The sequence below is a fragment of the Mustelus asterias genome, chromosome 12 (assembly GCF_964213995.1).
Source record: "Mustelus asterias chromosome 12, sMusAst1.hap1.1, whole genome shotgun sequence".
Lineage (NCBI taxonomy): Eukaryota > Metazoa > Chordata > Chondrichthyes > Carcharhiniformes > Triakidae > Mustelus > Mustelus asterias.
In genome coordinates this window covers 15493056-15518604 of record NC_135812.1, presented here as the reverse complement: position 1 = coordinate 15518604, position 25549 = coordinate 15493056, and the positions used below count along the sequence as shown (strand labels likewise).

Sequence of the window (25549 nt, the reverse complement as noted above, 5' to 3'; positions counted from 1 at the left end):
ATTGCTACAGTGCAGAAAGAGGCCATTTGGTCCATCGAATCTATACTGACTCTGACAGATTGTCTTACCCAGGCCCTTTCCCCTTCCCTATCCCTGCAACCCTGCACATCTTGGGGCACTTTAGCAGGATCAATCCACCTAACCCCCACATCTTTGGAGTGAATTATCTTTTCAACCCTCAATCATACCCAAAACTAGAGTCATCCAGACGCGAAACGTTGGTTTTATTCTCTCTCAACAGATGCTGTCAGATTTTACAGCATTTGTTGTTTTTGTTTCAGATTCCAGCATACACAGCATTGGTACTAGAACTTCATTCCAAGTAGTGGCATTGGGTTTCAATAGTCCCAGATTCATTTAGGGGAGGCAATGGCCTAGTGGCATTTTCGCCAGACTATTAATCCAGTTCTGGAGACCTGGGTTCGAATCCTGCCATGGCAGATGGTGGAATTTGAATTCAATTAAAAATAAATCTGGAATTAATAATTGACTGATGACCATGAACCAATTGTCAGGAAAAACCCATCTGTTTCACTAATGTCCTTAAGGGAAGGAAATCTGCCGTCCTTACCTGGTCTGGCCTACATGTGACTCCAGAGCCACAGCAACTACCATCTGAACAAGGGCAACTAAGAATGGGCAATAAATGCTGGTCAACCAACGATGCCCATGTCCCTTGAATGAATTTTTAAAAAGTAATGGCAATGGATTACAATAGTCCCAGATACTGGGGTTTTATTCCAAGTAATGGCAATGGGTCACAATAATCCTAGGTGCTGGGGCTTTATTCCAAGTAGTGGCAATGGGTCATAATAGTCCTAGATGCTGGGGCTTCATTCCAAGTAGTGGCAATGGGCATCAATAGTCCCAGATGCTGGGGCTTAAAGGCGTGGAGGGGGCGGGGTTACGCGTAGAATGCTGAGGTGTGATCGGCCGAAGCGTACGTCAATCATCCTGAGTGACATGAGGCGCCATCTTGGTGGGGTGTGGAGGAATAAAATGGCTGCAAAGAGAGCGCGGCGAGCCGGGCGCTGAGGAGCGGTGCGGACTCCTAAATAAATACAACAAATAGAGGGGGAAAAAGGAAAGTCTCGGCGATATCGGAGCTGGATCCTCACCGTGCTTTAACTTAATATTCTGATTCCTGCTGTCGGGCGCCGCTTTGTGAAGCATGGACCGGCTGGCGCCGTTTGGCAGTGAGTAGCCCCCCCCCCCCCCCCCCAGACTTCCCCCGTGCTGCGCCTCACCATCTGCGGGGAAAGCTGGCTAGAGCATCGAGGCCTGCCTCGGGGCCTACAGCAGCATGCGCTTTACAATGAGCCGCGAGGTGTCCAGTTAGTTTGACTAAGGGTCGATTTTGCATCCCAATAAAAAAAATCCCCCCCACCAAACAAATAATCAGAAAAAAATTCACAATGCCTTTGCATTTATAGAAATAATACATCTGCAGAAAGCAGACATTGCAGCCAGGATAAGGGAGCGATTTGTGACATGAATCATCGTTAAAGGAGGCGTCCTTCCATCCACTTGAAGGTTGCTTTTCATTTTTTTAAAGCAGCAGGCTGATGAGCCCACACCTACAGATAAACCGTCCCACCTTTCAGACTGAATTCAACCCCTCTTTCCTTCTCTGATTTCCCCCTCCACCCGGCCAGAGGTCCCAAACTAGGATGGGAGTCAGGGGAGCTCCTTTTTCTTCAGTCACAGAACATGCCACGTGTGTCATGTATTGGCTCTCTCTCGCTTCCGATGGTGGTAGAGGGGAAATGCAGGCAAGCTGTGCTCTGGTTTCCTCCCAAAGACAAAGATGTGCAGGTTAGGTGGATTGGCCATGCTAAAATTGTCCCTTAGTGACCCACGATGTCTAGGTTGGGTGGATTAGCCACGGTAAATATGTGGGGTTGAAGGGATAGGATGGTGGGAGAGGGCGCAAGATATTCTGGATAAAATGCTCTGTCAAGAGTTGGTACAGACTCAGTGGGCGGATTGGCCTGTTTATCACTTAGGCATTCAATGATTTTAAGCAGTGCGAGCTGCAAGATTGATGGCTCACCTCAACTGGGGTGGGAGGGCAAACCAGTCCAACTTGGTAAATAATTAGTAAAAGCTAAATACTGCAGATGTTGGATATCTGAAATGTAAACATGAAGTGCTGGTAAACTCAGCAGGTCAGGCAGCATGTGGAGAGAAACAGAATTAACCTTTTGATTCCACACAACTCATCCACAGAAGGATCAGCACTCTCAAAGAATGCAGCTGATCTTTTGATGGTTTTTGTCCTTGGTTCTAATGCCCATGATATCCCAAACAACACCCCCAAAAAAAAGCCTTCTGCTGTAAATCTGTAAGAACCACGTCAGAAAGATGCTGAACACAGCAAGTCGGCCTGTTTCTCTGATGGGAAAATAAGAAAAACGTGCATTTCTGTCATAGCTCAGTTGGCTGGACAGTTGGCTAGTAATGTAGACCAATGCCAACAGCATAGGTTCAATTCCTATACTGGCTGAAGTTATTCATGAAAGCCCTGCCTTCTTAACCATCACCTGAGGTGTGGTGATCCTCACATTAAATCTGTTTCAGGCCGATGACGTTTCATCAGAACTGGAATAGGTTTTAAATGTACAGGGGCAGAGAACGGAGTTTAGAATAAAAGGGTAAATCTTACTAGGTGGAATAAAGCAGCGACTAACAAAATAACTGATGTTTTGTCATTTAATAGTTCTTGCCTTCCACCCTTTAACAGATCTTTGCAACAGACCTTCATTATTGTTCTTTCTCCTTCCTCCCCCATTTCCCTGCCTCGATACTTGCTAACCTGTTACATCTTTTACCATTTCTGATGACAAGGAATCAACCCGATACTTGCTAACCTGTTACATCTTTTACCATTTCTGATGACAAGGAATCAACCCGAATTTCTCTCCCCATAATGCTGCCTGACTTGGCTGAGTATTTCTGGCATTTTCTGTCCATAAACTATGCCTTTCCTTTAATTTCCAATTCCCAAATCAGAAACTCAAGGATATAGGTAACAAGAGTTTGTATCAATAAAGTGTGTACAGATCAGTGTTGTTACTAATCTGATTGTCATATTAAGACTGATATGTTTTATTGTTTAAAAATTAGTTTGAATCATTCACCAAAAGTTTGCTGCTGGTCACGCCAGCGGGATCTTATGGTCCCGCTGCGGGTTTACCAGCAGTGAGGGATGGAGATAGCATGCACAGAAAGTGTGCACTGTGTGTGTGCCAAATCTGTGCATGTGCAGAAAGCACTCACTGAGGGTGTGTTGATACGTGCACACATAGTGCACAGAAAGTAAGCAGTGAGGAATGCATTCAGTGGGGAAACCCTGTTGACAATGGCAGGGCGATAAGATCCCACTGCCCGCGAGTAGTGCTCCGCCTCCCATAGAGTGGGAGAAAAATTCCACCCATTATGTTTTAACATAAGGCCCATATATATATTTGTCAATGCTTTGAAATAATCTCACTCAAACTGCTGCTACAATCATTGACAGGCTTGTAACCACTAGTACTATGGCCTAGTGTTAGACAGCTCGAAGTGCTCTTTTCCGACACAGTTTAATTACGGAACGTCTACACTCGGGCTGCTGGGTGTTTCATCTAAAGGCCAAAACATTGCGGATGCTGGAGATCTGAAACAAAAGCAGAAAATGCTGGAAAACTCCAAGTCTGGCAGCACCTATGGGAGGAGAGAGAAACAGAGTTAATAGGTGGAATTTTACCAGTCCGCCTGCCACGGGAATCAGAGCGGGTGAGGGGCGGAGCATGGGAAGGTCTTTTGACCTTGGGCGGGATTTTAGTTTTGGGATGAGCAAGGCCGTAAAATCCTGCCCAACATTTCAAGTCCAATATAATGATTCTTTATAGTTTTTAATGTTTAGTACGGCAATTTCACGTTCACTTTAATGATTTACTGATATTCTATGAAGGGGTGGGATGAATGTTGAAGTAGATCGTGTGACTGAATTAACATTTGCAATTCCATTATTACACTTTTACTAAAAGCTGATTGCATGTACACACCATGTATCACCACTGTTTTACAGTTTTGTTGCAGTATTCAGACATGGCAATTGCTGAATCATCTTGATCTGATTTTATTTCAGGTGATCCCTTTGATCAGCCACCATGTCGTGGATGCTCTTCTTACCTGATGGAACCCTACATAAAGTGTGCGGACTGTGGACCTCCTCCACTGCTTATATGTTTACAGGTACATTGCCATAAACTGAGTTACTATATAGAGACTACAGGAACCATGCTTCTGTCTCTTGCTTACATTTCACATTCAGTTGCAGTGTTCTGTTATAAGTATCAGCAATAGTCTTGTGCATGAATATTGTCATGCAAAATAATAGTAGTTATGAGGTTGAGAAATATATAAGGAAAATAATTGAGTGATATCGCGGAATATATATCCCACGATATGATAAGTGACTGGGCTATATTTTCATGTGACTTGTTCTTTTTCCTATCTCCCCCCCACTGTTTGTTACTAATGTATAATTTTGTGGTGCAATAATAAAAGCAGAGGGAGGATTGGGTCTTGATCATCCAACCATTTTGAAGTGGGCCAACAAGGCTTTGGAAGGCTGCGCTCCTCTTTCTTCTATTCCCCCTTTCAGCAAGTTCGGCCTGCAGGTTTGAATGATTCTCAGTCTCTGAACGATTCTCAACTCAGTCTTCAGACCAAGAAAGTCAGTATTTTCCAATCCCTAATTCAGTCGCGTTCATGCCTAGTCAGGCAAACCTGAAGTTTGACTGTCCAGCCTCCACCAGCTCTCCTGTAGCTCCACATTGAGTAAAAGTAGGAAATTTGCAATGATAAATGATGGCAGAAAAGACTTGAGTGCCTCCTTCAAGTTGAACATAATCTAAAAATGATCAAGTCACTCATAGTAAAAAATATATACATTTTAAATCAGAGAAATCGTCGCTTTTAAAGGCTATGAATAGTAATTTTTGAGCTTGTTTGTGCGCTTGAATGTGATTCTGCTGTACTTTGATGCCTGAACTTGAAAACCTTTTGATATCAGATTTTACACTTGGATTATACAGAAGGACTTGCTGGCAACCTCAAGGATAAGCATTTTTTCATTCTTTCATGGAATGTGCACTTGGCTGTCAAGACCAGCATTTGTTGCCCATCCCTAATTGTCCTAATTCAAGGTAGTGAGCAACCACCTTGAACCGCTGCCATCCATCTGGTTTAGGCACAGTACATAGCCAGAGTGCTGTTCAAGATGGTGTTGCAGGATTTTGACCCACTGACAGTGAAGGGATAGTGATGTAGTGCCAAGCCAAGATGGTGTGTTCCTTTAAGGGGATCTTGCTAAAATTGGTATTCCAGTGGATCTGTTGCCTTTGTCTTTCTAGGTGTGGTTTAGAAAGTGCCATCAAAGAAGCCTTGCAGTGCATCTCTTATACTTTCCACATTGCTGTCAGTGTGTTCTAGTGGTGGGGGGAGTGAATGCTCAAGGTGCTGGCTGTGACCGATCAAAGAAAGAACAGTATAGCACAAGAACAGGTCCTTCGGCCCACCAAGCCTGCAATGGCACAAGACGCCTTTCTAAACAAAATACCTTTTGCCTCTGTAGTCCATATCCTTCTATTCCTTGCCTGTTCTTGTGTATGTCATGATGCCTCAAGTAGGCTACTTTGTCCTGGATAGTATCTAGCTCAGAGATGTCCAAAACATTAATTGGGATCAACTGGTCGATCGGGGACTAGTTTGCAGTTGACCACGCACTTTCTGTGCACTGTGTGCGCACGTATCAACACACCCTCAGTGAGTGCTTTCTGCACATGCACGGATTTGGCACATGCACAGTGCACACTTTCTGTGCATGCTATCTCCATGAAAAAGATGAGAGGAAAAGATATATGATGATACAATGAATAAAAACTAAATTATATACTTCTGTGTATTTTTGGTGAAAGCAGCTGCAAAAATCTTGCATTAGGTGTTTGTCATGGGTTGAAAGCAACATGCAGTTAGCACATATTTAGAATATTTTCCCCCTTTAGCTGTGTTGGCTGCAAGTTAGAGCCTTGCAGCTTTGAACTCCGATTTAGGCTGATGAATTGTAGTGTTTACTCCATTATTGTAAGATTTGACCCTTGAGTCTCAACCCAATTGCTAGTGGGTTGCTTCATTTAAAAATAAAAGACATACTTATTGCACAGAATAAGTGCCAAATGAATATTGCACAGTATTAAACCTTTGCTAGTGAGGGTACATGCCACAGGATTTGTAATCCAAGGGGCCTGGATTAATGATCTGGAGGATAAGAGTTTAAATCATATCCTGCAGTTGGAGAATTTAGATTCAATTAATCAAATAGGTTAAAAATCTGGAACCAGTGACCACAAGAGTACCAAGCAGATAGTTATAAAAACCTGATTACTGCATAATCATGTGCCTTTTTATCCATAAAGAGGCAATATACGGTCTGTATCGTACAACATGTTTCAATGTCCCTGCTTGGCAGAGTGGGAAGATAGCACTGGTAGATTGTGTTATGGTGACTGTCGAAAAAGTAGATCTCAAGTCACTACAGTCTGGGCATCCCTAGTCTAGCTCCTTGGGTGTTGGCGCTGCACTCATTCAGGCAAGTGGAGAATATTTCTTCACACTTTTGCCATGCCTACTGGATGGTGGACAGGCATTGGAGTGTCAGAAAGTTAGTTCCTTACTGCAGAATTCCCAGCCTCTGACCAGCCCTTTGTAGCCACAGTATTTATATGGCTGCTCCAGTTAAGTGACATGATGACACAGCCATAAAGTTCACAACTGCTTTGTATTAAAAAACATTGTAAAGGATGGGGAATTAGGCATCAATTTGGAAGATTGGTCATAAATGTTGGGAGATAAGAGTAGGTAATTTTCTGAAGAAATATCTTAATCAAAATAAATCTTGGTATGAATGCTTTATAAGATCACTGCATAGAATGCCATTTTGAGAGATTTAAGAGGAAAAATAGTATTTTAAGTTCATTGTTCTTTTGTTTGTAGTGCTTTACAAGAGGGTTTGAGTACAAGAAGCATCAAAGTGATCATAGTTATGAAATAATGGTGAGTGCAGAACTTTTTAATATTTCCTTTACCCATGTATTGGGAGCTGAATGCAGAATTTATTTTGTTAAGTAAGAAAGTTCTAATTGCTCAATGTTTCTTGTAAATCAATAGTTCCGTCATACAACTTTTGAGTATGGTGTGTGTGTATGTATTTATATCATTTTAACTATAGTTTATATTTTTTTATTGTACCGAATGTTAAATACTACAATAATATTGGATATAGATAAAGGTTTGGAGAGATTTCCTAGTTATCAGGCAAAACTTCTTCATGCAGCTACAGCAACTGAGTTGACAAAAGTAGGAGAGAAGACAAGAAATAATAAGGATGCACCAATCTTGGGTTTTAAAAGATATTATTAGGAAATGAAAACCAAGTAATCTGTATGCTTATATTTTCCGCACACACTCAAAATAGGTTATGCCAAGTTTATTGAACAATGTACAGTTTGTAGTAGAAATTTTGCTTCAAAGAATGAAATGATTGTATTTATCTGCCTCTTTAGCTCTTCCAGTTAGGTAGAGTTTCACAAGTTTACAAAAAAAAATTCAATTCCTCGACTTAAAAAAAATATTGAAATCAAATAGTGATGATTTCAAATATCACTTTTTCTTTCCATGACCTGTATGCAGACATCTGATTTTCCCATTTTGGATCCGAACTGGACAGCTCAGGAGGAAATGGCATTACTTGAGGCTGTGATGGACTGTGGTTTTGGAAACTGGTAATATAACTAATATTTTTGATTGAAGTGCAAATGTTAATTCTCTCTTTCCAGTAAGTTTTGTCAAAGATGTATTCTCTGCCAAAATTTGCATTCACAGTGAACCTTACACCGAGTGTATGGCCTTTTCTGTTACTAAGCTAGAAGCTCACAGCTACCTTTACTGTTCTGTACTCCCATTTCCTGACCAACAAGCCATACATTTCCCACTCTCCAACTGATGTTGTTACCTCCTAAATGCATGCTGATCCCTCTCGCAACTTAGTCAAACTCTTCAATTAGGATTCCACTTCTGTAGCAAGGGAACAGTCTAAACAAATTCATAGCCAAAGTCTTTGTGCTGACGACCTTAAGTTCTTTGACATTATCAACCACAACATCTCTATTGCCCCAGTCAGTGTCCGAGGTTGGTGAACTCCTGGATTCAGTGCCAGTCTTGTCTATCTTCACACATTGACCCTTCAAGACAATGGGCATCTGAATTCTCTGCCAAGATGGTTTGTAACTATTCTTGAAATGCACTGTTTATCACTTAGTTATATACTGGAAGAATGTACAGTGCACCTGTTAACCAACATTTAAAAAAACACTCTCTTTTGAAGGCAAGATGTAGCCAACCAGATGCGTACAAAGTCCAAGGACGATTGCGAGAAACACTACATGAAGCATTTCGTTAACAATCCACTGTTTTCTTCCACTTTACTGAGTTTGAAGCGGTCTGAAGAAACCAAAGACCTTGATACAGCCATTACATTTAGATGTGAGTACTTGTTAACTTCACTGGAAGGTGATGTCCCCAGTGACTGAACTGTGGTTGGTCTTTGAACAGGCTTATGGGTCTCCTCTGATGGCTTATTAAGCTTATCCAATGAGTAATTGAGTTACATAGACAAGGAAGTTCCAGCATTTGACCCACAGTATCTGCTGAGTTGTTATCCTCTTCCCAGACCCAGGAGGCTCTGGTATTCTGAGTCATTGAAAGTTTGTCGAGCTTCTTTCCCCTGGGTGAATGCCAGGTGCTGACTCAATCAGGCTTGACTGTGATGTCCATCAAGTTGAGTAGCCTGTTACTGTTCATTTGTGAATATCATGCATTGAAGCACTAGTCTTCAAACAGAGCTGCACGGTGGCACAGTGGTTAGCATTGCTGCATCACAGTGCCATGGACCCAGGTTCAATTCCCAGCCTGGGCCACTGTCTGTGTGGAATTGGCACATTCTCCCCTTGTCTGCATGGGTTTCATCCGGGTGCTCCAATTTCCTTCCAAAGATGTGCGGGTTAGGTGGATTGGCCATGCTAAATTGCCCCTTAGTATCAAGGGGACTAGCTAGGGTGAATGCATGGGGTTATGAGGATAGGGCCTGGGGGCAATTGTGGTCAGTGCAGATTTGATGGGCCGAATGGCCTCACTCTGCACTGTAGGATTCTATGATCTATAAGTAATAGCTATTGAAGGCGAGTGCATATTTCATATAACTGCCCAAGATATCTTAATCATGTACCAACATAGGTCTCAGCCAAACTTTCTCGGATGGAGCTTTTTAAAAAATAAACGTAAAAGTCAAAATGCTAGAAGTGTGCAGAAGGTCAATCAACATCTGAAAAAGAAAACCAGGTTAATGTTTCAAATGTAAACATTCCATCAAAAAACGCTGCTTGAGTTTCCGGGAGTGGGGAGAGAACCTTCTGGCCCATTGTCTTGCATTGAGAATTTTTCGTCTTTTATTTGAAATTAAACTCCACTACCATGAAATAAATTTGCTTCCCCATTTAATCACAGCTTGTGATGATCCACCCAGACCAGCGTTTGATTCTGCAGTGTCGAGGGATATGGCAGGATATATGCCAGCACGAGCAGACTTTGTTGAGGTAAGTTGTCAATCCTACTTGGATTGAGGAACAAATATATGAATCAGCTTTAAGAGTAGAACAAATGTAACTACTTGTAAATTTTTAAAAGAGCTAATTAGAATGTGGAACTTGTTACCACATGGAGTTGTTGAGGGAAATAGAATAGATGAATTTAATGGAAACTCTGGTGGGTAAATTGTTGGAAGGTATTTTGAGAGACAGGATCTACAGGCATTTAGAGACGCAAGGACTGATTAGGGACAGTCAGCATGGCTTTGTGAATGGAAAATCATGTCTCACAAATTTGATTGAGTTTTTTGAAGGGGTAATCAAGAAGGTAGATGAGGGCAGTGCAGTTGATGTTGTCTACATGGACTTTAGCAAGGCCTTTGACATTGTACCGCATGGTAGGTTGTTCCATAAGGTTAAATCTCACGGGATCCAGAGTGAGATAGCTAAATGGATACAAAATTGGCTTGATAACAGAATGTGGAGATGCCGGCGTTGGACTGGGGTAAACACAGTAAGACGTTTAACAACACCAGGTTAAAGTCCAACAGACCTGTTGGACTTTAACCTGGTGTTGTTAAACTTCTTACTTTGATAACAGAAGCCAGAGGGTGGTTGTAGAGGGTTGTTTTTCAAACTGGGGGCCTGTGACCAGTGGTGTGCCTCAGGGATCAGTGCTGGGTCCACTGTTATTTGTCACTTTTATATTAATGATTTGGATGAGAATATAGGAGCATGGTTAGTAAGTTTGCAGATGACACCAAGATTGGTGGCATAGTGGACAGTGAAGAAAGTTATCTTGGATTGCAACAGGATCTTGATCAATTGGGCTAGTGGGCTGACGAATGGCAGATGGAATTTAATTTAGATAAATGTGAGGTGATGCATTTTGGTAGATTGAACCAGGGCAGGACTTACTCAGCCAATGGTAGGGCGTTGGGGAGAGTTACAGAACAAAGAGATCTAGGGATACATGTTCATAGCTCCTTGAAAGTGGAGTCACAGGTGGAGAGAGTGGTGAAGAAGGCATTCAGCAAGCTTGGTTTCATTGGCCAGAATATTGAATTCAGGAGTTGGGACGTCTTGTTGAAATTGTACAAGACATTGGTGCGGCCATACTTGGAATACTGTGTGCAATTTTGGTCACCCTATTATAGAAAGGATATTATTAAACTAGAAAGAGTGCAGAAAAGATTTACTAGGATGCTACCGGGACTTGATGGTTTGAGTTATAAGAAGAGGCTGGATAGACTGGGATTTTTTTCTCTGGGGTGTAGAAAGCTGAGGGGGTGATCTTATAGAGGTCTATAAAATAATGAGGGACATAGATCAGCTAGATAGTTAATATCTTTTCCCAACGGTAGAGGAGTCTAAAACTAGAGGGGCTAGGTTTAAGGGGAGAGATACAAAAGTGTCCAGAGGGGCAATGTTTTCACACACAGGGTGGTGAGTGTCTGGAACAAGCTGCCAGAGGTTGTGGTGGAGGCGGGTACAATTTTGTCTTTTAAAAAGCATTTAGACAGTTACATGGGTAAGATGGGTATAGAGGGATATGGGCCAAATGCAGGCAATTGGGACTAACTTCGGGGTTTTAAAAAAAAAAGGGCAGCATGGACAAGTTAGGTCGAAGGGCCTGTTTCCATGCTGTAAACCTCTATGGCTCTATGTAAGTACTTGTGTAAAAAGGCTTTGCTGATGGGATTAGAGTAACTTAGGGGGAGATATGTATGAACCACAAAGCAACATGTGTACCGTGACATGGTTATGTTACTGGGCTAATAATCCAGAGGCCTGAACTAATAATCTGAAGAGGTGAGTTCAAATCCCACTGTGGCAGTTGGAATTTAAATTCAATCAATTAATTAAATAAATCTGGATTTAAAAATTAGTATCAGCAATATCTATTGTGAAACTACCAGATATTCAGTAGATTCTTAATTGATCTACTAACGCTCTTTAGGTCCTTACTTGATCTTAGGATCATAGAATCCCTATAGAGCAGATAGAGGCCACTCAACCCATCAAGCCTGCACCGACAACAATCCCACAGGCCCTTTCTTGTAACCCCACATATTTACCCTGCTAATCTCCCTGAAACTAAGGGGCAATTGAGCATGGCCAATCAACCTAACCTGCACATCTTTGGACGAGTGGATATTTGACTCCAGACCCTACTCTATTGCCTTCTGAAATGATGTGGAGATGCTGACGTTGGACTGGGGTGGGCACAGTAAGAAGTCTCTCAGGTTAATGTCCAACAGTGCTCCGAAAGCTCGTGATTCCAAATAAACCTGTTGGAGTTTAACCTGGTGTTATGAGACTTCTTACTGTGCCTTCTGAAATGACTTAGCAAGCTACTCAGTTGCCACCATCCCATCTTTTCAAGTTTGGTTAGGGATGAGCAATGAATGCTGGTCTCACTAGTGACGCCCACACGCTGAATTAATAAATAAGTAAGAAGCATAAACACTAACATAGAAAAGTCATCCAAAATGGTCTGTTTGTGCTGTAAACTCTATGTAATATGTAATTTTATATAAAATCATTGTACATTCTGCATAATCCTGTGAAACACTAAATATGTGCTTATTTCTGCAAGTAAAAAGGCTTTCTGTGGTTTTAACAATTGGTATCCATGGTACTCATGCAGTACTAATAATGTTCATTTTAAAATTGTTGAAAGTTGATTAGAGAAGGCTTGTTTAATTAAAATGAGCTAGTAGGCTGGTTTACTTGTTTATTACGTGCTTCTTTTATTTGAAATTCTGTTTTGCCCAAGCTGGTCATGTTTTCTGCCAATGAATTGCATTAGGATGCAGTACAGTATGCTGTCATATGGTGGTGCCCAATTATAATGTTTGCACTTTGGTGCTAAAGCGTGCCAATATCTTTGGTTTTGACACAGTAATGAGGCTAAATTAGGCACCCTCATGTTGTTACCGGGGAGACATGCTCAAAAGGGCACTATTGAAGGGTCAAGATGACAGCGTTGAGTGCAGGTCCCTATGGATCACAGAATTAGTGGATTTACCTTGTCATATATTTACTCTTCATCGGGTTATCTCAGCTGCCTACCAATGAATGTTGCTTCAATTGCTTCTCCACTTTTCATATTGCGCATCTTTTTAGAAAAATGTGAGCAATATTAAAATTGATACATATTTCTTGTACAGGAATTTGACAATTATGCAGAATGGGACTTGAGGGATATTGATTTTGTAGAAGATGACTCTGATATTTTGCATGGTGAGTTTTTTGATTAACAAAAGTACTTTGATTAGCCTTGTAAGCGCCGCCAAAAAGTAACTATGCTTGATACTACTATTGTGGGGGGGAAAAAATTCACATTCTCCCTACAAAACAATCTGCCAGTTTGTGTCTGCTGTGGTAAACATGCCACTGTGAATTGGTCATTTTTGTGTAAATTATTCCAGAAATCTTTGATGTTAGTGTTGGGTTTAAGTCGAGAAACAGCCTCTATTGCAAACAAAATGTTTCTGGTTACTGAGAAATTATAATAAGGGCAATGTTTCTTTGTGTGGAGATGTCGGCGTTGGACTGGGGTAAACGCAGTAAGAGTTTTAACAACACCAGGTTAAAGTCCAACAGGTTTATTTGGTAGCAAATGCCATTAGCTTTCGGAGCGCTGCTCCTTCACCAGATGGAGTGGATATCTGCTCCAGATATCCACTCCATCTGACGAAGGAGCAGCGCTCCGAAAGCTAATGGCATTTGCTACCAAATAAACCTATTGGACTTTAACCTGGTGTTGTTAAAACTCTTACAATGTTTCTTTGTGTCAGAGCAATTTACCCATCAGTCAATGTAACATTTTCCCCTCATTGTGATGCAGTGCAGCATACTACCAATGTAATACACCTGCTCATGACTCCCTTATTGCTGGAACATATTGAAATTAATTTACCCGAAAATGTGTTTCATGAGCATTTAAAAAGCGCCTTTCATTTTTCTTTTTGCTTGTGAGTTTATTTTGAAATTCAGTGCTTTATTTTTTAATCTAGTGATGAGAAGCTGCTATGTGCTTAAGTAAACCCCTGCCCGTTTTTATATTTTCACACTTCGAACAGCTTTGAAACTCGCAGTGGTTGACATCTATCATTCCAGATTAAAAGAGAGACAGCGAAGAAAAAAGTAAGTTCCTGTTGATGTTATTTGACCTAAAGGGATCAAGGGATATGGGAGGGAGGAAAGGGGGGGATCAGGATATTGAATTTGATGATCAGCCATGGCCATAATGAATGGCGGAGCAGGCTGGAATAGCCTACTTCAGCTTCTATTTCTGTTTCTTTTCTACACAGAGTTTTTCAGTTTTTATTTTTCCAATATAATTGTCAAATCCCCAAAAATTCTAAATCTACTTTCCTGTTTGCTTCTCCCTCACAAAACAAGTCGCTATTTTATCTGGTTTCATTTTTCATGATAATCTTGATATTAAGGTACAGCAAGTAATTAGGAAAGCTAATAGAATGTTGCATTTATTGTGAGGGGAATTGATTACAAAAGTAGGGAGTTCCGCTTCACTTGTACAGGGCATCGGTGAGAGCACATCACAGATTCGCAGAATTATTACGACACAGAAAGAGGTTATGTGGTAGTGTGGCCAGTAGGTTTTACTGACCTAGATCTTCCATTCCCCAGAGGGTCGTACCCAGGAGGTAGCACAGAAGATCTGCAAGAGGACCACTCGAAAGCTTCCTTGATAATTACTGCTGACCACCCCTACTACAATCCTTCGCCCACCCCCGACTACTCTCCTGAGTCCCCTCAATCCCCCTCATGTGCCTGGCCCCACCCCAGACCAAGCCTTACCCATTGATCTTGCACACTTAACCCTCTCTCCTGTCATAGTGGCTGGGACATTTAAACTTACTGGATTAGTCAGCTAGTGCCATAAAAAGGGGGCCTGGTTTCACTTGCCTTGACAATGTACAGTGGTCTTGTGGATCCTGCACTGAAGGCCTCCAGAAGCAGATGTGCACATAGACACCCTGGCCCTTCACCCCCTGCTCTTTGGAGTTGTACCCCTTATTTTCTATTGTTTCTCCATGCTCTACCTGCCAAAATGAATCACCTCGCACTTCTCTGCACTGAACTTCATCTGCTGTGTATCTGCCCACTCTACCAACATGTCTATGTCCTTTTGAAGTTCAATAAGAAGTTTAACAACACCAGGTTAAAGTCCAACAGGTTTATTTGGTAGCAAAAGCCACACAAGCTTTCGAAGCTCTAAGCCCCTTCTTCAGGTGAGTGGGAATTCTGTTCACAAACAGAGCTTATACCTTTGTGAACAGAATTCCCACTCACCTGAAGAAGGGGCTTAGAGCTTCGAAAGCTTGTGTGGCTTTTGCTACCAAATAAACCTGTTGGACTTTAACCTGGTATTGTTAAACTTCTTACTGTGTTTACCAAATAAACCTGTTGGACTTTAACCTGGTGTTGTTAAACTTCTTACTGTGTTTACCCCAGTCCAACGCCGGCATCTCCACATCATGACTACTTTTGAAGTTCTACAGTGCTTGGAAGTTTTGTATCATCCACAAACTTTGAAATTGTCCCTTGCACACCAAGAGCGAGATCATAAATATATATATGGAAGAGCAGGGATCCCCTGGGGAACCCTATTGCAAATCTTCCTCCAACCCCAGAAGTGTCCATTAACCATTACTCTGTTTCCAATTAATTTTTTTTATCCACAATGTTACTGTCCCTTTTATTCCATGAACTATAACTTTGCTCACAAGGCTGTTGTGAGGCACTGTACCAAATGCCATTTGAAAGTTCATGTACTGCACATCAATAGCATTACCCTCATCAATCCTTTTTTTATTCATTCGTGGGACATGGGCGTCGCTGGCTGGCCAGCATTTATTGCCCACCCTTGAGAAGGTGAAGTGAGCTGCCGCCTTGAATCGCTGCAGTCCATGTGCTGTGGGTTGACCCACAATGCCCCTCGGGAGGGAATTCCAGGATTTTGACCCAGCGACTAGGAAGGAACAGCGATTATATTTCCAAGTCAGGATGGCGACTGGCTTGGAGGGGACCTTGCAGGTGGTGGTGTTCCCATGTATCCACTGCCCATGTCCTTCTAGATGGAAGTGGTCGTGGGTTTGGAAGGTGCTGTCTAAGGATCTTTGGTGAATTGCTGCATTGCATCTTCGAGATAGTACACACTGCTGCTACTGAGCGTTGGTGGAGGGAGTGGATGTTTGTAGATGTAGTGCCAATCAAGTGGGCTGCTCCGTCCTGGATGGTGTCAAGCTTCTTGAGTGTTGTTGGAGCTGCGTCCTTCCAGACAAATGGGAAGTATTCCATCACACTCCTAACTTGTGCCTTGTAGATGGTGGATAGGCTTTGGGGAGTCAGGAGGTGAGTTACTTGCCGCACTATACCTAGCTTCTGACCTGCTCTTGTAGCCACTGTGTTTGTGGCGACTCCAGTTGAGTTTCTGGTCAGTGGTAACCCCAGGGATGTTGACAGTGCCAGGGATTCAATGATGGTAAGGCCATTGAATGTCATGGGGCGGTGGTTAGATCGGCTCTTATTGGTGATGGCCATTGCCTAGCATTTGCATGGTACAAATGTTACTTGCCACTTGTCAGCCCAAGCCTGGATATTGTTCAGATCTTGTTACATTTGAGCATAGACTGTTTCAGTACCTGAGGAGTCGTGAATGGTGCTGAACGTTATGTAATCATCGGCAAACATCCCCACTTCTGACCTTATAATGGAGGGAAGGTTATTGATGAAGCAGCTAAAGATTGAGGGACTCTGGGTAGTGTCCTCGGCCCTGTCACCTCTTCAAACAAATTCCAGCAAGTTAGTTAAAACATGATTTTCCCTTAAGAGATCTATGCTGGCTCTTACTAATTGACCCACATTTTTCCATGTGATTATTAATTCTATCTCAAATAATTGATTCTATTTCCCAAGCAGCAAATGGTACTGTGCGTGAAATTGATGGGATTTAGCTTGGAGTATTGCATGAGATTACTTTTGCTGGTAGCTGTGGAATAGGTCATCCATTTTATGTTCAAGTTATCAAATGATAACACCAGCACACACAACGCCGCCCCCTGCCACCTGATAGTTGTGTAATTATGCATGCCAGTATACACCATGAAATGCTCAGCCATGTGTTCACATCTATAGATATTTTCCCATATGTCTGACCCTTGTGTATGCCATATTACTGTATTATTTCTAACAATTATAAATGTAAAGAGTAGGTCAATTCTATTGCTAAAACCAATGAAATGATGTGTTAATTTAGACATGATTTGATTCTCCCAATAGTTTAGAAAATAATATGTGACAGGAGAATTTTACTCTATCCACAGAATTTTGAGAGACCATGGCTTGATCAACCTCAGAAAATTTCAGAGTAAGTATTAACAATGCCAAAGAAATGCAAGTTTATATTGTTACAGGTCTCTTAAGGAGTTGTGTGTCATGTAGAACTGTACCTTTTCAAAGGTTTCTTCTTCTGGCAAAAAAGTATAAATATCAGTTGCAGATGTCTAGACTGTTAGTGCAGACATCACATATCAGTAATTCACCTGCTGCTGCTAAGTGTTTGCCTCTAATAGGTTGTGATGTATTTAGCCTTTAGGTTTTGGAGCCCAATGTACTTTATATTGTGTTCCTTTATTAATTCTGCTTTAAGAAATGACTCCAGCATATTGTGCAGGAAATTAGTGTGCAAATTGGGTTTGTAATAAAGTTGTCAAATTTATTACAGCCTATTCCTTTTGTGCTGATTATTCCCTTAGTCATTGTGCTGGCAAGAAGGCCTTTAGTGGCAGACAGTTGTTGAAGGCCATTCACATGATGTTGAAGTAAGCTAGGTATGTGCAATGTTAGCGTTTTATAAAAATTAAACTAGAGATAAAGCAATTTAAATTCTCTAAAATTACATTACTCTATCAGCTTTTCCCTCAAATTGCCCCTTTTACATCAGCCTAAAGAAATGATGGCAGATTTACTGGAAATTTAAATCTTCGACATCAACAAAAATCAGTTGCTAATCTATAAGCACCAGCTATGTCATCTATCAGTGCTGTATGTGTGGATCAGAGCATCCCTACAGTGAGATGGAGGCCATTCAGCCCATCGAATCTGCACTGACCACAATCCTATGACCCCACGTATTTACCCTGCTAATCCCCCTGATGCTAAGGGTCAATTTTAGCATGGCCAATCCACCTAACCCACACATCTTTGGACTGTGGGAGGAAACCCACGCAGACACAGAAAATGTGCAAACTCCTCACAGACAGTGACCCAGGGCCAGAATTGAATCCAGGTCCCTGGCGCTGTGAGGCAGCGGTGCTAACCACTGTGCCACCATGCCGCCCCATCGTGATTATGGTGTCTGAAACATTATGACTTTAACCGACTTTAGTGAGTTATACCACCTTAGTGGTAACTATTTTGCCATTCCAAGAACAAATTGAAATTACACGGAACTGCTTATCTTTCTGAAGTATTTGTTTAAGAAGGATTGGACTGTAACTTATGGTCACCCAACAAACTTTCAAATGGACTCTTAAGTCAAGCATCCACATTTAAAGCAGTGGGTTTGCAATTTGGAGAATATTTGTGCTTTTTTTTTTGCAGTGATAGTATGGAAGGGCATCTACTTGTACCTTCATAACCTGTTTGTTTCCTTTCCTGCCATATCCCATCTCTTGCTAAAACTCTCCTCCATTCCTTGTCACCTCCAGACTCAACCATTCCAAAATTCTTTCTGGCCAATTTTTCATCCTCCACATTCTGAACTGCAGTTCAAACAAATTTCTACTGCCCTTATTCTATCCGACACCATGAGCCATTCGCCCATCACTCTTGCCCCTTGTCGATCCATATTGGCCCCACCAGGCTCCAAAACTTTCGACTAAAATGGTTTGTCTATCCTTTTTCTGGGGCCTCCTTCACTCCCAGTACCTCCACCTCCTCCTCCTCCCCCTGCCTCACCATTGTCAGCTGTGACTTCAGTCATTTAGATGTTACTCTCTGGACACTCTCCTTCGTTCCCCCCTGCCTCGTTCACCAAGCTTTTGATTACCCCTCCTAAAATCTATTTCGGAAGCTCAGCGTTATTTCGATCTGATTATGTTCTGGAATATCTTGGGACATTTTTCAATATTAAAGCTGCTATGTAAATGTAACTTATTGACCATGGATGTCAATCAATAGACCCACTTTATCTGAATTCAATTGCATTGTTTTCTTGTTCAATATTAACTCTGTCACAGAAGCAGGAATTTTACAGATTAGACAGCAGATTTTAATGTTACTGGTGTCACTAGTATTGCGGTGGGGGGGGGAGAGGGGGAGGAATTATCGGTATTTGATAATCTTGAAATGCGAATTTATTTTTTCAAAGCCAGTAATGGTGGATGGGCTTCATGCATGTCATTATGAATGTGAGTTGCTGAGCTAACAATGGTTTAAAAGCTATCATCAACAAACAATAGAACACTGCAAATTGGATATCAATTCCCCTTGTACATTCTGTTCCCATGAATTTAATGTGCTTAGCCATTTGTATATTTAAAAATATTTTTTATAAAAAGCAGAAAATGCTGGAAATGTGCAACAGGATCAGCAGCTGCAAAGAAGATTTAGTGTGCACCCCTTCATCAGAACATCAACCTGTCCTCTTTACAGATGCTGACTGAACAATTAATAATTAATACCTCAGTAAGGTTCATATTTGGCTTTAGCTCATTCAGTGGCAGAAATTAAATTTAAAAACAACAAACCGATCTAGTGCGGTTCTCATTACCATAAACTGGACATTGAAGTGAGGCTCCATGTAAAACCCAGATCACTTTCAGCATTCAGTATCACTCTGCACACTCAGCATGAGTCTACATTACAAATTAAAGTACCAGCAAAATACCCTAAACCAATCAGAAAAATAACAAGAATTAATAATAATCTCCCATAAAATATTTTTAAAATCATGTGGAATGTAGTTATTCAACCCTTGCCTATTGAATTTCTTCATCCGTCAATTTGAAAAAATTCTAAGTACTTTATTTTCTCATCAAGGAAAATTGGAGAAAAAGAGGAGGATTTAATCATTTAAGTAATTTAGTGCTTTAATATTAAATTTCAGTATCACCTGATTGATTCAGCATTTGCAGTTTTAATGAAGTTTAATGAAAATGAGTATATTCAGAACTTAAAAAGAATCCTAGAATCCCTACATTGCAAGAGAGGCCATTCGATACTTGGGCAGCGTCTGCACCAACTCTCTGCCAGGGTATCTTGCCCAGGTCTTCTCTCCTGCCCTATCGCTGTAACCCCCACATTTCCTATGGCTAATCCATCCAACCTACAGATCTTGGGGCACTAAGAAGCAATTTAGTATGGCCAATCCACCTAACCTGCACATGTTTAGACAGGGAGAAAACCAGAGCACCTGGAAGAAACCCACGCAGACACTTGACAAATGTGCAAACTCCACACAGTTACCCAAGGCCTTTTGGAACCTGGAGCTGTTAGCAGCAGTGCTACCCACTGTGCAGCACTCATGAAGAAACTAATCTTTTAATCTTCTTGTTGGATGGAGTGAGAGAGATCCTGTTGAAAGGAAGGAGGATGAGATCCAGTTGATGTCGGGAAGAAAAGAGAGACGCTGTTGACAGGTGTAAAGATTCAAACCTGTTGATGGGGAAGAATAGTGGTGTTGAAGGTGTGGCATGAGAGAGACCCCTTTATGGGTGGATTTGCAACTGCTCCCAAATGACCTTTGTCTGCCAGTACCTAATATCTGTACCTACCTTTGTCAATTAAAAGCTGGCAATGATTTGCCAGTAGGAAAAACTAGAACCAGAGGGCACAATCTCAGGCTAAAGGGACGATCCTTTAAAACAGATGTGGAGGAATTTCTTCAGTCAGAGAGTGGTGAATCTGTGGAACTCTGCTGCAGAATGTTGTGGAGGTCAGGTCATTGAGTGTCTTTAAGACAGAGATAGATAGGTTCTTGATTGATAAGGGGATCAGGGGTTATGGGGAAAAGGCAGGAGAATGGTGATGAGAAAAAAAATCAGCCATGATTGAATGGGGGAGCAGACTCGATGGGCCGAGTGGCCTAATTCTACTCCTATGTCTTATGGTCTTATGATTTGCTGCTTATCCTAGCCTTTTAGTAAAAGATGAATTTGAATAAATCAGCAAAAGGGCATTTGTCGTAGAGTATCAAGGGGGTAAGGAATGCATGATTCAGTATGGGAGAAAGGAACTAAAGTGTTTAAGACTTGGATATACCAATAGAAAATTCTCTGAATGGTGCACAAGAGAAAGAAAGGAGAGAAAAGCAAACATTGCAATAAACAGAGCGAGAAAATGAGTGACAAAGTTGGATCAGGAGAAATGAAGTTTTTTATATCTTTTCACCAGTGCCACAAGTCACGAGTTGGTATTGGGGGGGAAAAGACTTTCACTTAGCAATGATCCACTCACCAGCAATTGATTTGCCACATTTTCTTTTTATAATTAACTGAACTCATTGAAACACATGGAATGCCAGAAGTCTGTACCCAGACAAGGCACCATTGGACTGTCTGGAAATAGTTAATACATGGTAGCTCACCAAAGCATTGAGCATTATAATAATATTTAACCTGGGATAAATTACAGTGCACTCTAAAACAATTGAGGAAAATACATTCAAAAATGTTTTCTTCTGTAATTGCAGTTCTTGAAAGACGGTACCCTAAAGAAGTTCAGGACCTCTATGAAGCTATGAGACACTTTGCAAGGCTACTGGGACCTACAGAACATGACAAATTTATTGAAAGCCATACATGTATGCAACATTCATATTTTTCCCCTTTTTTTTTTGCTGTAGTTTTTGAGGTTATGAAAATATCGCAAACTAAAATATAAGTTAATTCCTTAAAATAATTAATTTTTATTTTCTTTAAATTTATGTTTTTGTTGACTCTCTTGAATATCTCTTTTAAAAATAAAATTGTGTTCTCTGTAACTTTTAAATGCCTCAACCTGCGCATCAATAGATTTGTTATTTGAAGATCAAAATTGGAGAATTTCAGCACTTCTTCAGAATTATGTTTAGCTTCTGAATCCCTAAATATCAAGCATTGGGGTAGGGGGTACACTTGCACAAATTTAATTAAAAATGACCTTTCTGATCATATCCATTTTCATAGTGGATTTTGAACTTCGGAAGGAGATCAAACGGTTACAAGAATACAGACAGGCAGGAATCTTCACTTTCCGTGGTGAGTTGTTTGCGAATGCTATTTAATAAGTATGGTTTCTCATAAGCTTGTAAATGTCAGAATGATAGGTCAGACAAGTGTAATGATAGTGATTCTTATATTATAAATATAAATGCTAAAACATCTGATATTAATTTACCATGAAATAATCTTCGTGTGCATGTGCTCTTATGTGGTTGTTCTACATAATGAGCGAGTGTCCGCCTCCCCCCAGCTTCTTTTGCGACGGCTGGAAGTAGCGCACTACTCACTGGCAGTGGGATCTTGCGGTCCCGCCATTGCGAACAGGAATTCCTATTCAACACACTCCTCACTGCCGGGAAACCCACGGCGGGGGTGCACCATCAGCGGGACCATTTAGAAAGAGCAGCAAGATTCCAGCAACTGCAGATTTAAGTTTTGCAATGAATTTTAGTTCTGAATGACTGAATTTTCAAAATAATTGTAAATTAGAAAAGAGGAAGCTCGGATATATATATCTGATTCAAACAGACTTTAATCAAGGCATCCATACTTTCTGATTGTTAGCAATGTAGCCATTCCTTTAGTAACCATGAGTTTTTATGCGCAACCTTTTTGTTCCCATATCTACTTCCTTCCAGTTCAAACAGGACTACAATATTGTGCCTACTTTATTTGGCGTTGAGGGAAATGCTGAAGTTTATTCTGCGTGGCCATTAGCTCATCTGTCCATCCAGTGTTGCCATAGCACTTTATTAACCTCCCCTTTGACTATTATTTCTTCTATTAAACATTTTGTGAGGCATTAGAAGTCCTCCTGAATTCTAAAAGATTTCCTTTCGTGAGGTTTATTGTGACCTGCTCATAGGCAATGTACATTCTATTCAAGCATCTAAGTCAGTGGATTACATGCCTTTAACAGATTTTAATTTCACAAAATGACATCTAATCATTCTGCACCTTAATTGATTAGTTGGTGATAAAGTAAAACTTAGTTTTAGTTTTCTTTTGGTAATTTTGTAGAAGAACTTAATTCAAGCAACTGTGCTCAATGACCACTTGGTACATTTATTGTTAATTAGACATGGCATGTAGTTTAATGGAAAACAATTAGATAAATTGTTTACCAACTTTTTTTAGTATGGTGCATTTTTACTAACTATATTGTCTCTTGTGGTATCTCATCCTATACATCTTGGTCACCAGCTAAAAGAGTAAACTGCAAATACCTTTCTCACCACATTCTCAATTGTTGGCACTGGTGTACTAGAATGGGGTGAAGTGTAACCGGGAAACTTCTTTTGTCCCTACTCTTTCCTTCAGTTGGCTTCTCCCTTCTTATTGCCTTGCTTGCTTATCAATTATCATTTGTTACAACCAATCTCCAGATGATCCCTAAATTTGTTACCCTGGGTGAGGGCAGATGAACTGCTTCCCTTTATTTTCTTTCTTCAACTGGTTGGTCACAGCAACAACAAATTTAAGACTGATCCCTTCTCTTGAAGGTATCTTTTCCCCCTCCAATATTTCTGTGTTTTAAAAGGAGCCAATTTAACCAGGCTCTCTTGAGTTAAAGAGTGAGTGAGTTTATAAGAGAGAGAAAATATAAAGCACATGCATATACGTTCATACAGATGAGAACTGAGCCCAAAAGTAAGTTTTTTTAAAAGAAAATCAATCTTTGACTTGTCTGTGAAGAGGAGATGGTGGAGCCTTATGACCACTGCAATTTATGATTCCAGGAGCGTTGACTTCAGCGGGTGAATAGTCGGTTTTGAGATTCTAGCCTTCTGCCATTTGGCTGAGAAGCTGTCCCATTTCCTTCTCAGTTGTGGCTTTGCTGACTTGACATGCTCCAGCAATCAGAGCAACCTGCAAACAAAATTCACAGGGGCTTGCTGCTGTCTTTCTTCCTGTGTCACACACTGTCGCATGTAGCACTAGTCTACTGTGACCAAGCTTTCCAGCTGGCTTTTATCCCAGTCTTAGTGTATTCCTGGAAGGCGAGAATCCACAAATTGGTCCGGGACATTGCCCACAGGATATAATTCCTGCTGAAATGATAATCAGTTCCCATTATCTCCACAGGAGATTGCAGTTCATTTCCTTATGGCTTTCGTGCTGTTGATGTATCCTTGTCTGGAGAGAGTGCAGTTCCATTGTTTCTCTCTTAATGTCACTTGCCAGCATCAGCCGGTGTCTGAATTTACATCCTCAGCCATCATTAGCCTTTATGTCCTTTTAAGACCACAGGTTTTATCCAAGAGTCCAGCATATCCTTGCGTAATTCAGGGTTTTGCCCATCATCATGACAAATTACATTTTCTGCTTTATTGGCAAATACTCAGTGTGGGTATCAGCATACAAAATCAGGTAGATTGGGGCCAGGTTAAAAGTTTTAAAGATCTCACCCCGGCTCCAACCCATTTACTTCTGGCTTCATGATAGATAGGAGTCGGATTGGCAATTTAAATATTTTAAAGAGGGTGAGAATTGCACCTACCTGGTCCAATAGGCTGCTCCAGAATGTTCCCTTCCCAACTGAAGTGAAGTCTGTCAATCAGGCTGATGTCAAATGGGAAATTTGTTGAGGACAATTGATCCACACTGTGGGGTTACATAGAATCATAGAACCCCTACAGTGCAGAAGGCCCATCAAGTCTACATCGACCACAATCCCACCCAGGCCCTATTCCTTTAACCCCACGTATTTACCCTGCTAATCCCCTGACCACTAGGGTCAATTTAGCATGGCCAATCCATCTAACCCGCACATTTTTAGACTGTGGAAGGAAACCGGAGCACCTGGAGAAAACCTATGTAGACTCGGGGAGAATGTGTAGATTCCACGCAGGCAGTGACCCAAGGCCAGACTTGAACCCAGGTCCCTGGAGCTGTGTGAGGCAGCAGTGCTAGCCACTGTGCCACCCCCAAAGGATGCAGAGAAACTCAGACTTAGGAGTTTGTCATCCAAAATTCCACACCCAGAGCCCGCCCCAGACTGGGGAACCCACCCTGGCTAATATCCAGGCCCGAGTGTAAGTCTGTCGGGAATGCCCATGGAAATGCACAATTTTTAAAATTGGAGGATGTAGGTAATGATTTCCAAAGTAAATTGGATGGACAATTATGGGAAATGAACTTTTAAGGGGTAATGGGATGGGTGAGAAGGAATGGAACTGACTGGATTGCTTTACTGAGAGCTGACTTGGATTTAATAGGCTGAATATCCTCCTGTGCCACATGACTATAATGGCTCTTTTATCTTGCTGTTTACTAATGATTTATGTCCTCTAGCTGTATAATCTGAAAATGACTCAGTGAAAGTTACTATTAAATTGCTTCAATATGTCTGTGGAACAGTCTTCATGATTTGAATTCAATATAGCTAGGTGTTTAATGTGTTGTAAAGAAATGGTTTGTACTTTCTGAAACTACTTTTTTTTAGGTAGTTCTTCAAATTGGATTTATTGACAGTTGTCACTAACTGTATTTACCACTACTACATCATGTTAGAGCCACTGTAAAGAAGTGATACTGGAGAAGTTGCTGGAATTTTTCTTTCGAGAATGTTCCAGTTGTCTGCATTGTATTTTCACATGCTGCTCTATGATCACGTCTTCA

At 41.2% G+C, this 25549-nt stretch overlaps 1 protein-coding gene across 3 annotated transcripts in view; it reads left to right on the top strand.

The window, feature by feature from the left end:
• Nucleotides 1–956: 956 nt before the first annotated feature.
• tada2a (transcriptional adaptor 2A) overlaps nt 957–25549 on the top strand; it is a 38108-nt gene continuing 13515 nt past the window's right edge. For all 3 annotated transcript variants that reach the window (XM_078224833.1, XM_078224834.1, XM_078224832.1), the window contains exons 1-11: nt 957–1196; nt 4133–4239; nt 7042–7101; nt 7738–7829; nt 8432–8589; nt 9610–9698; nt 12863–12935; nt 13778–13841; nt 17048–17091; nt 21418–21528; nt 21893–21964. In XM_078224833.1, the coding sequence (XP_078080959.1) occupies nt 1172–1196; nt 4133–4239; nt 7042–7101; nt 7738–7829; nt 8432–8589; nt 9610–9698; nt 12863–12935; nt 13778–13841; nt 17048–17091; nt 21418–21528; nt 21893–21964 (895 nt within the window). In that variant the 5' untranslated portion in view covers nt 957–1171. The remainder of the gene's footprint in view (nt 1197–4132; nt 4240–7041; nt 7102–7737; nt 7830–8431; nt 8590–9609; nt 9699–12862; nt 12936–13777; nt 13842–17047; nt 17092–21417; nt 21529–21892; nt 21965–25549) is intronic.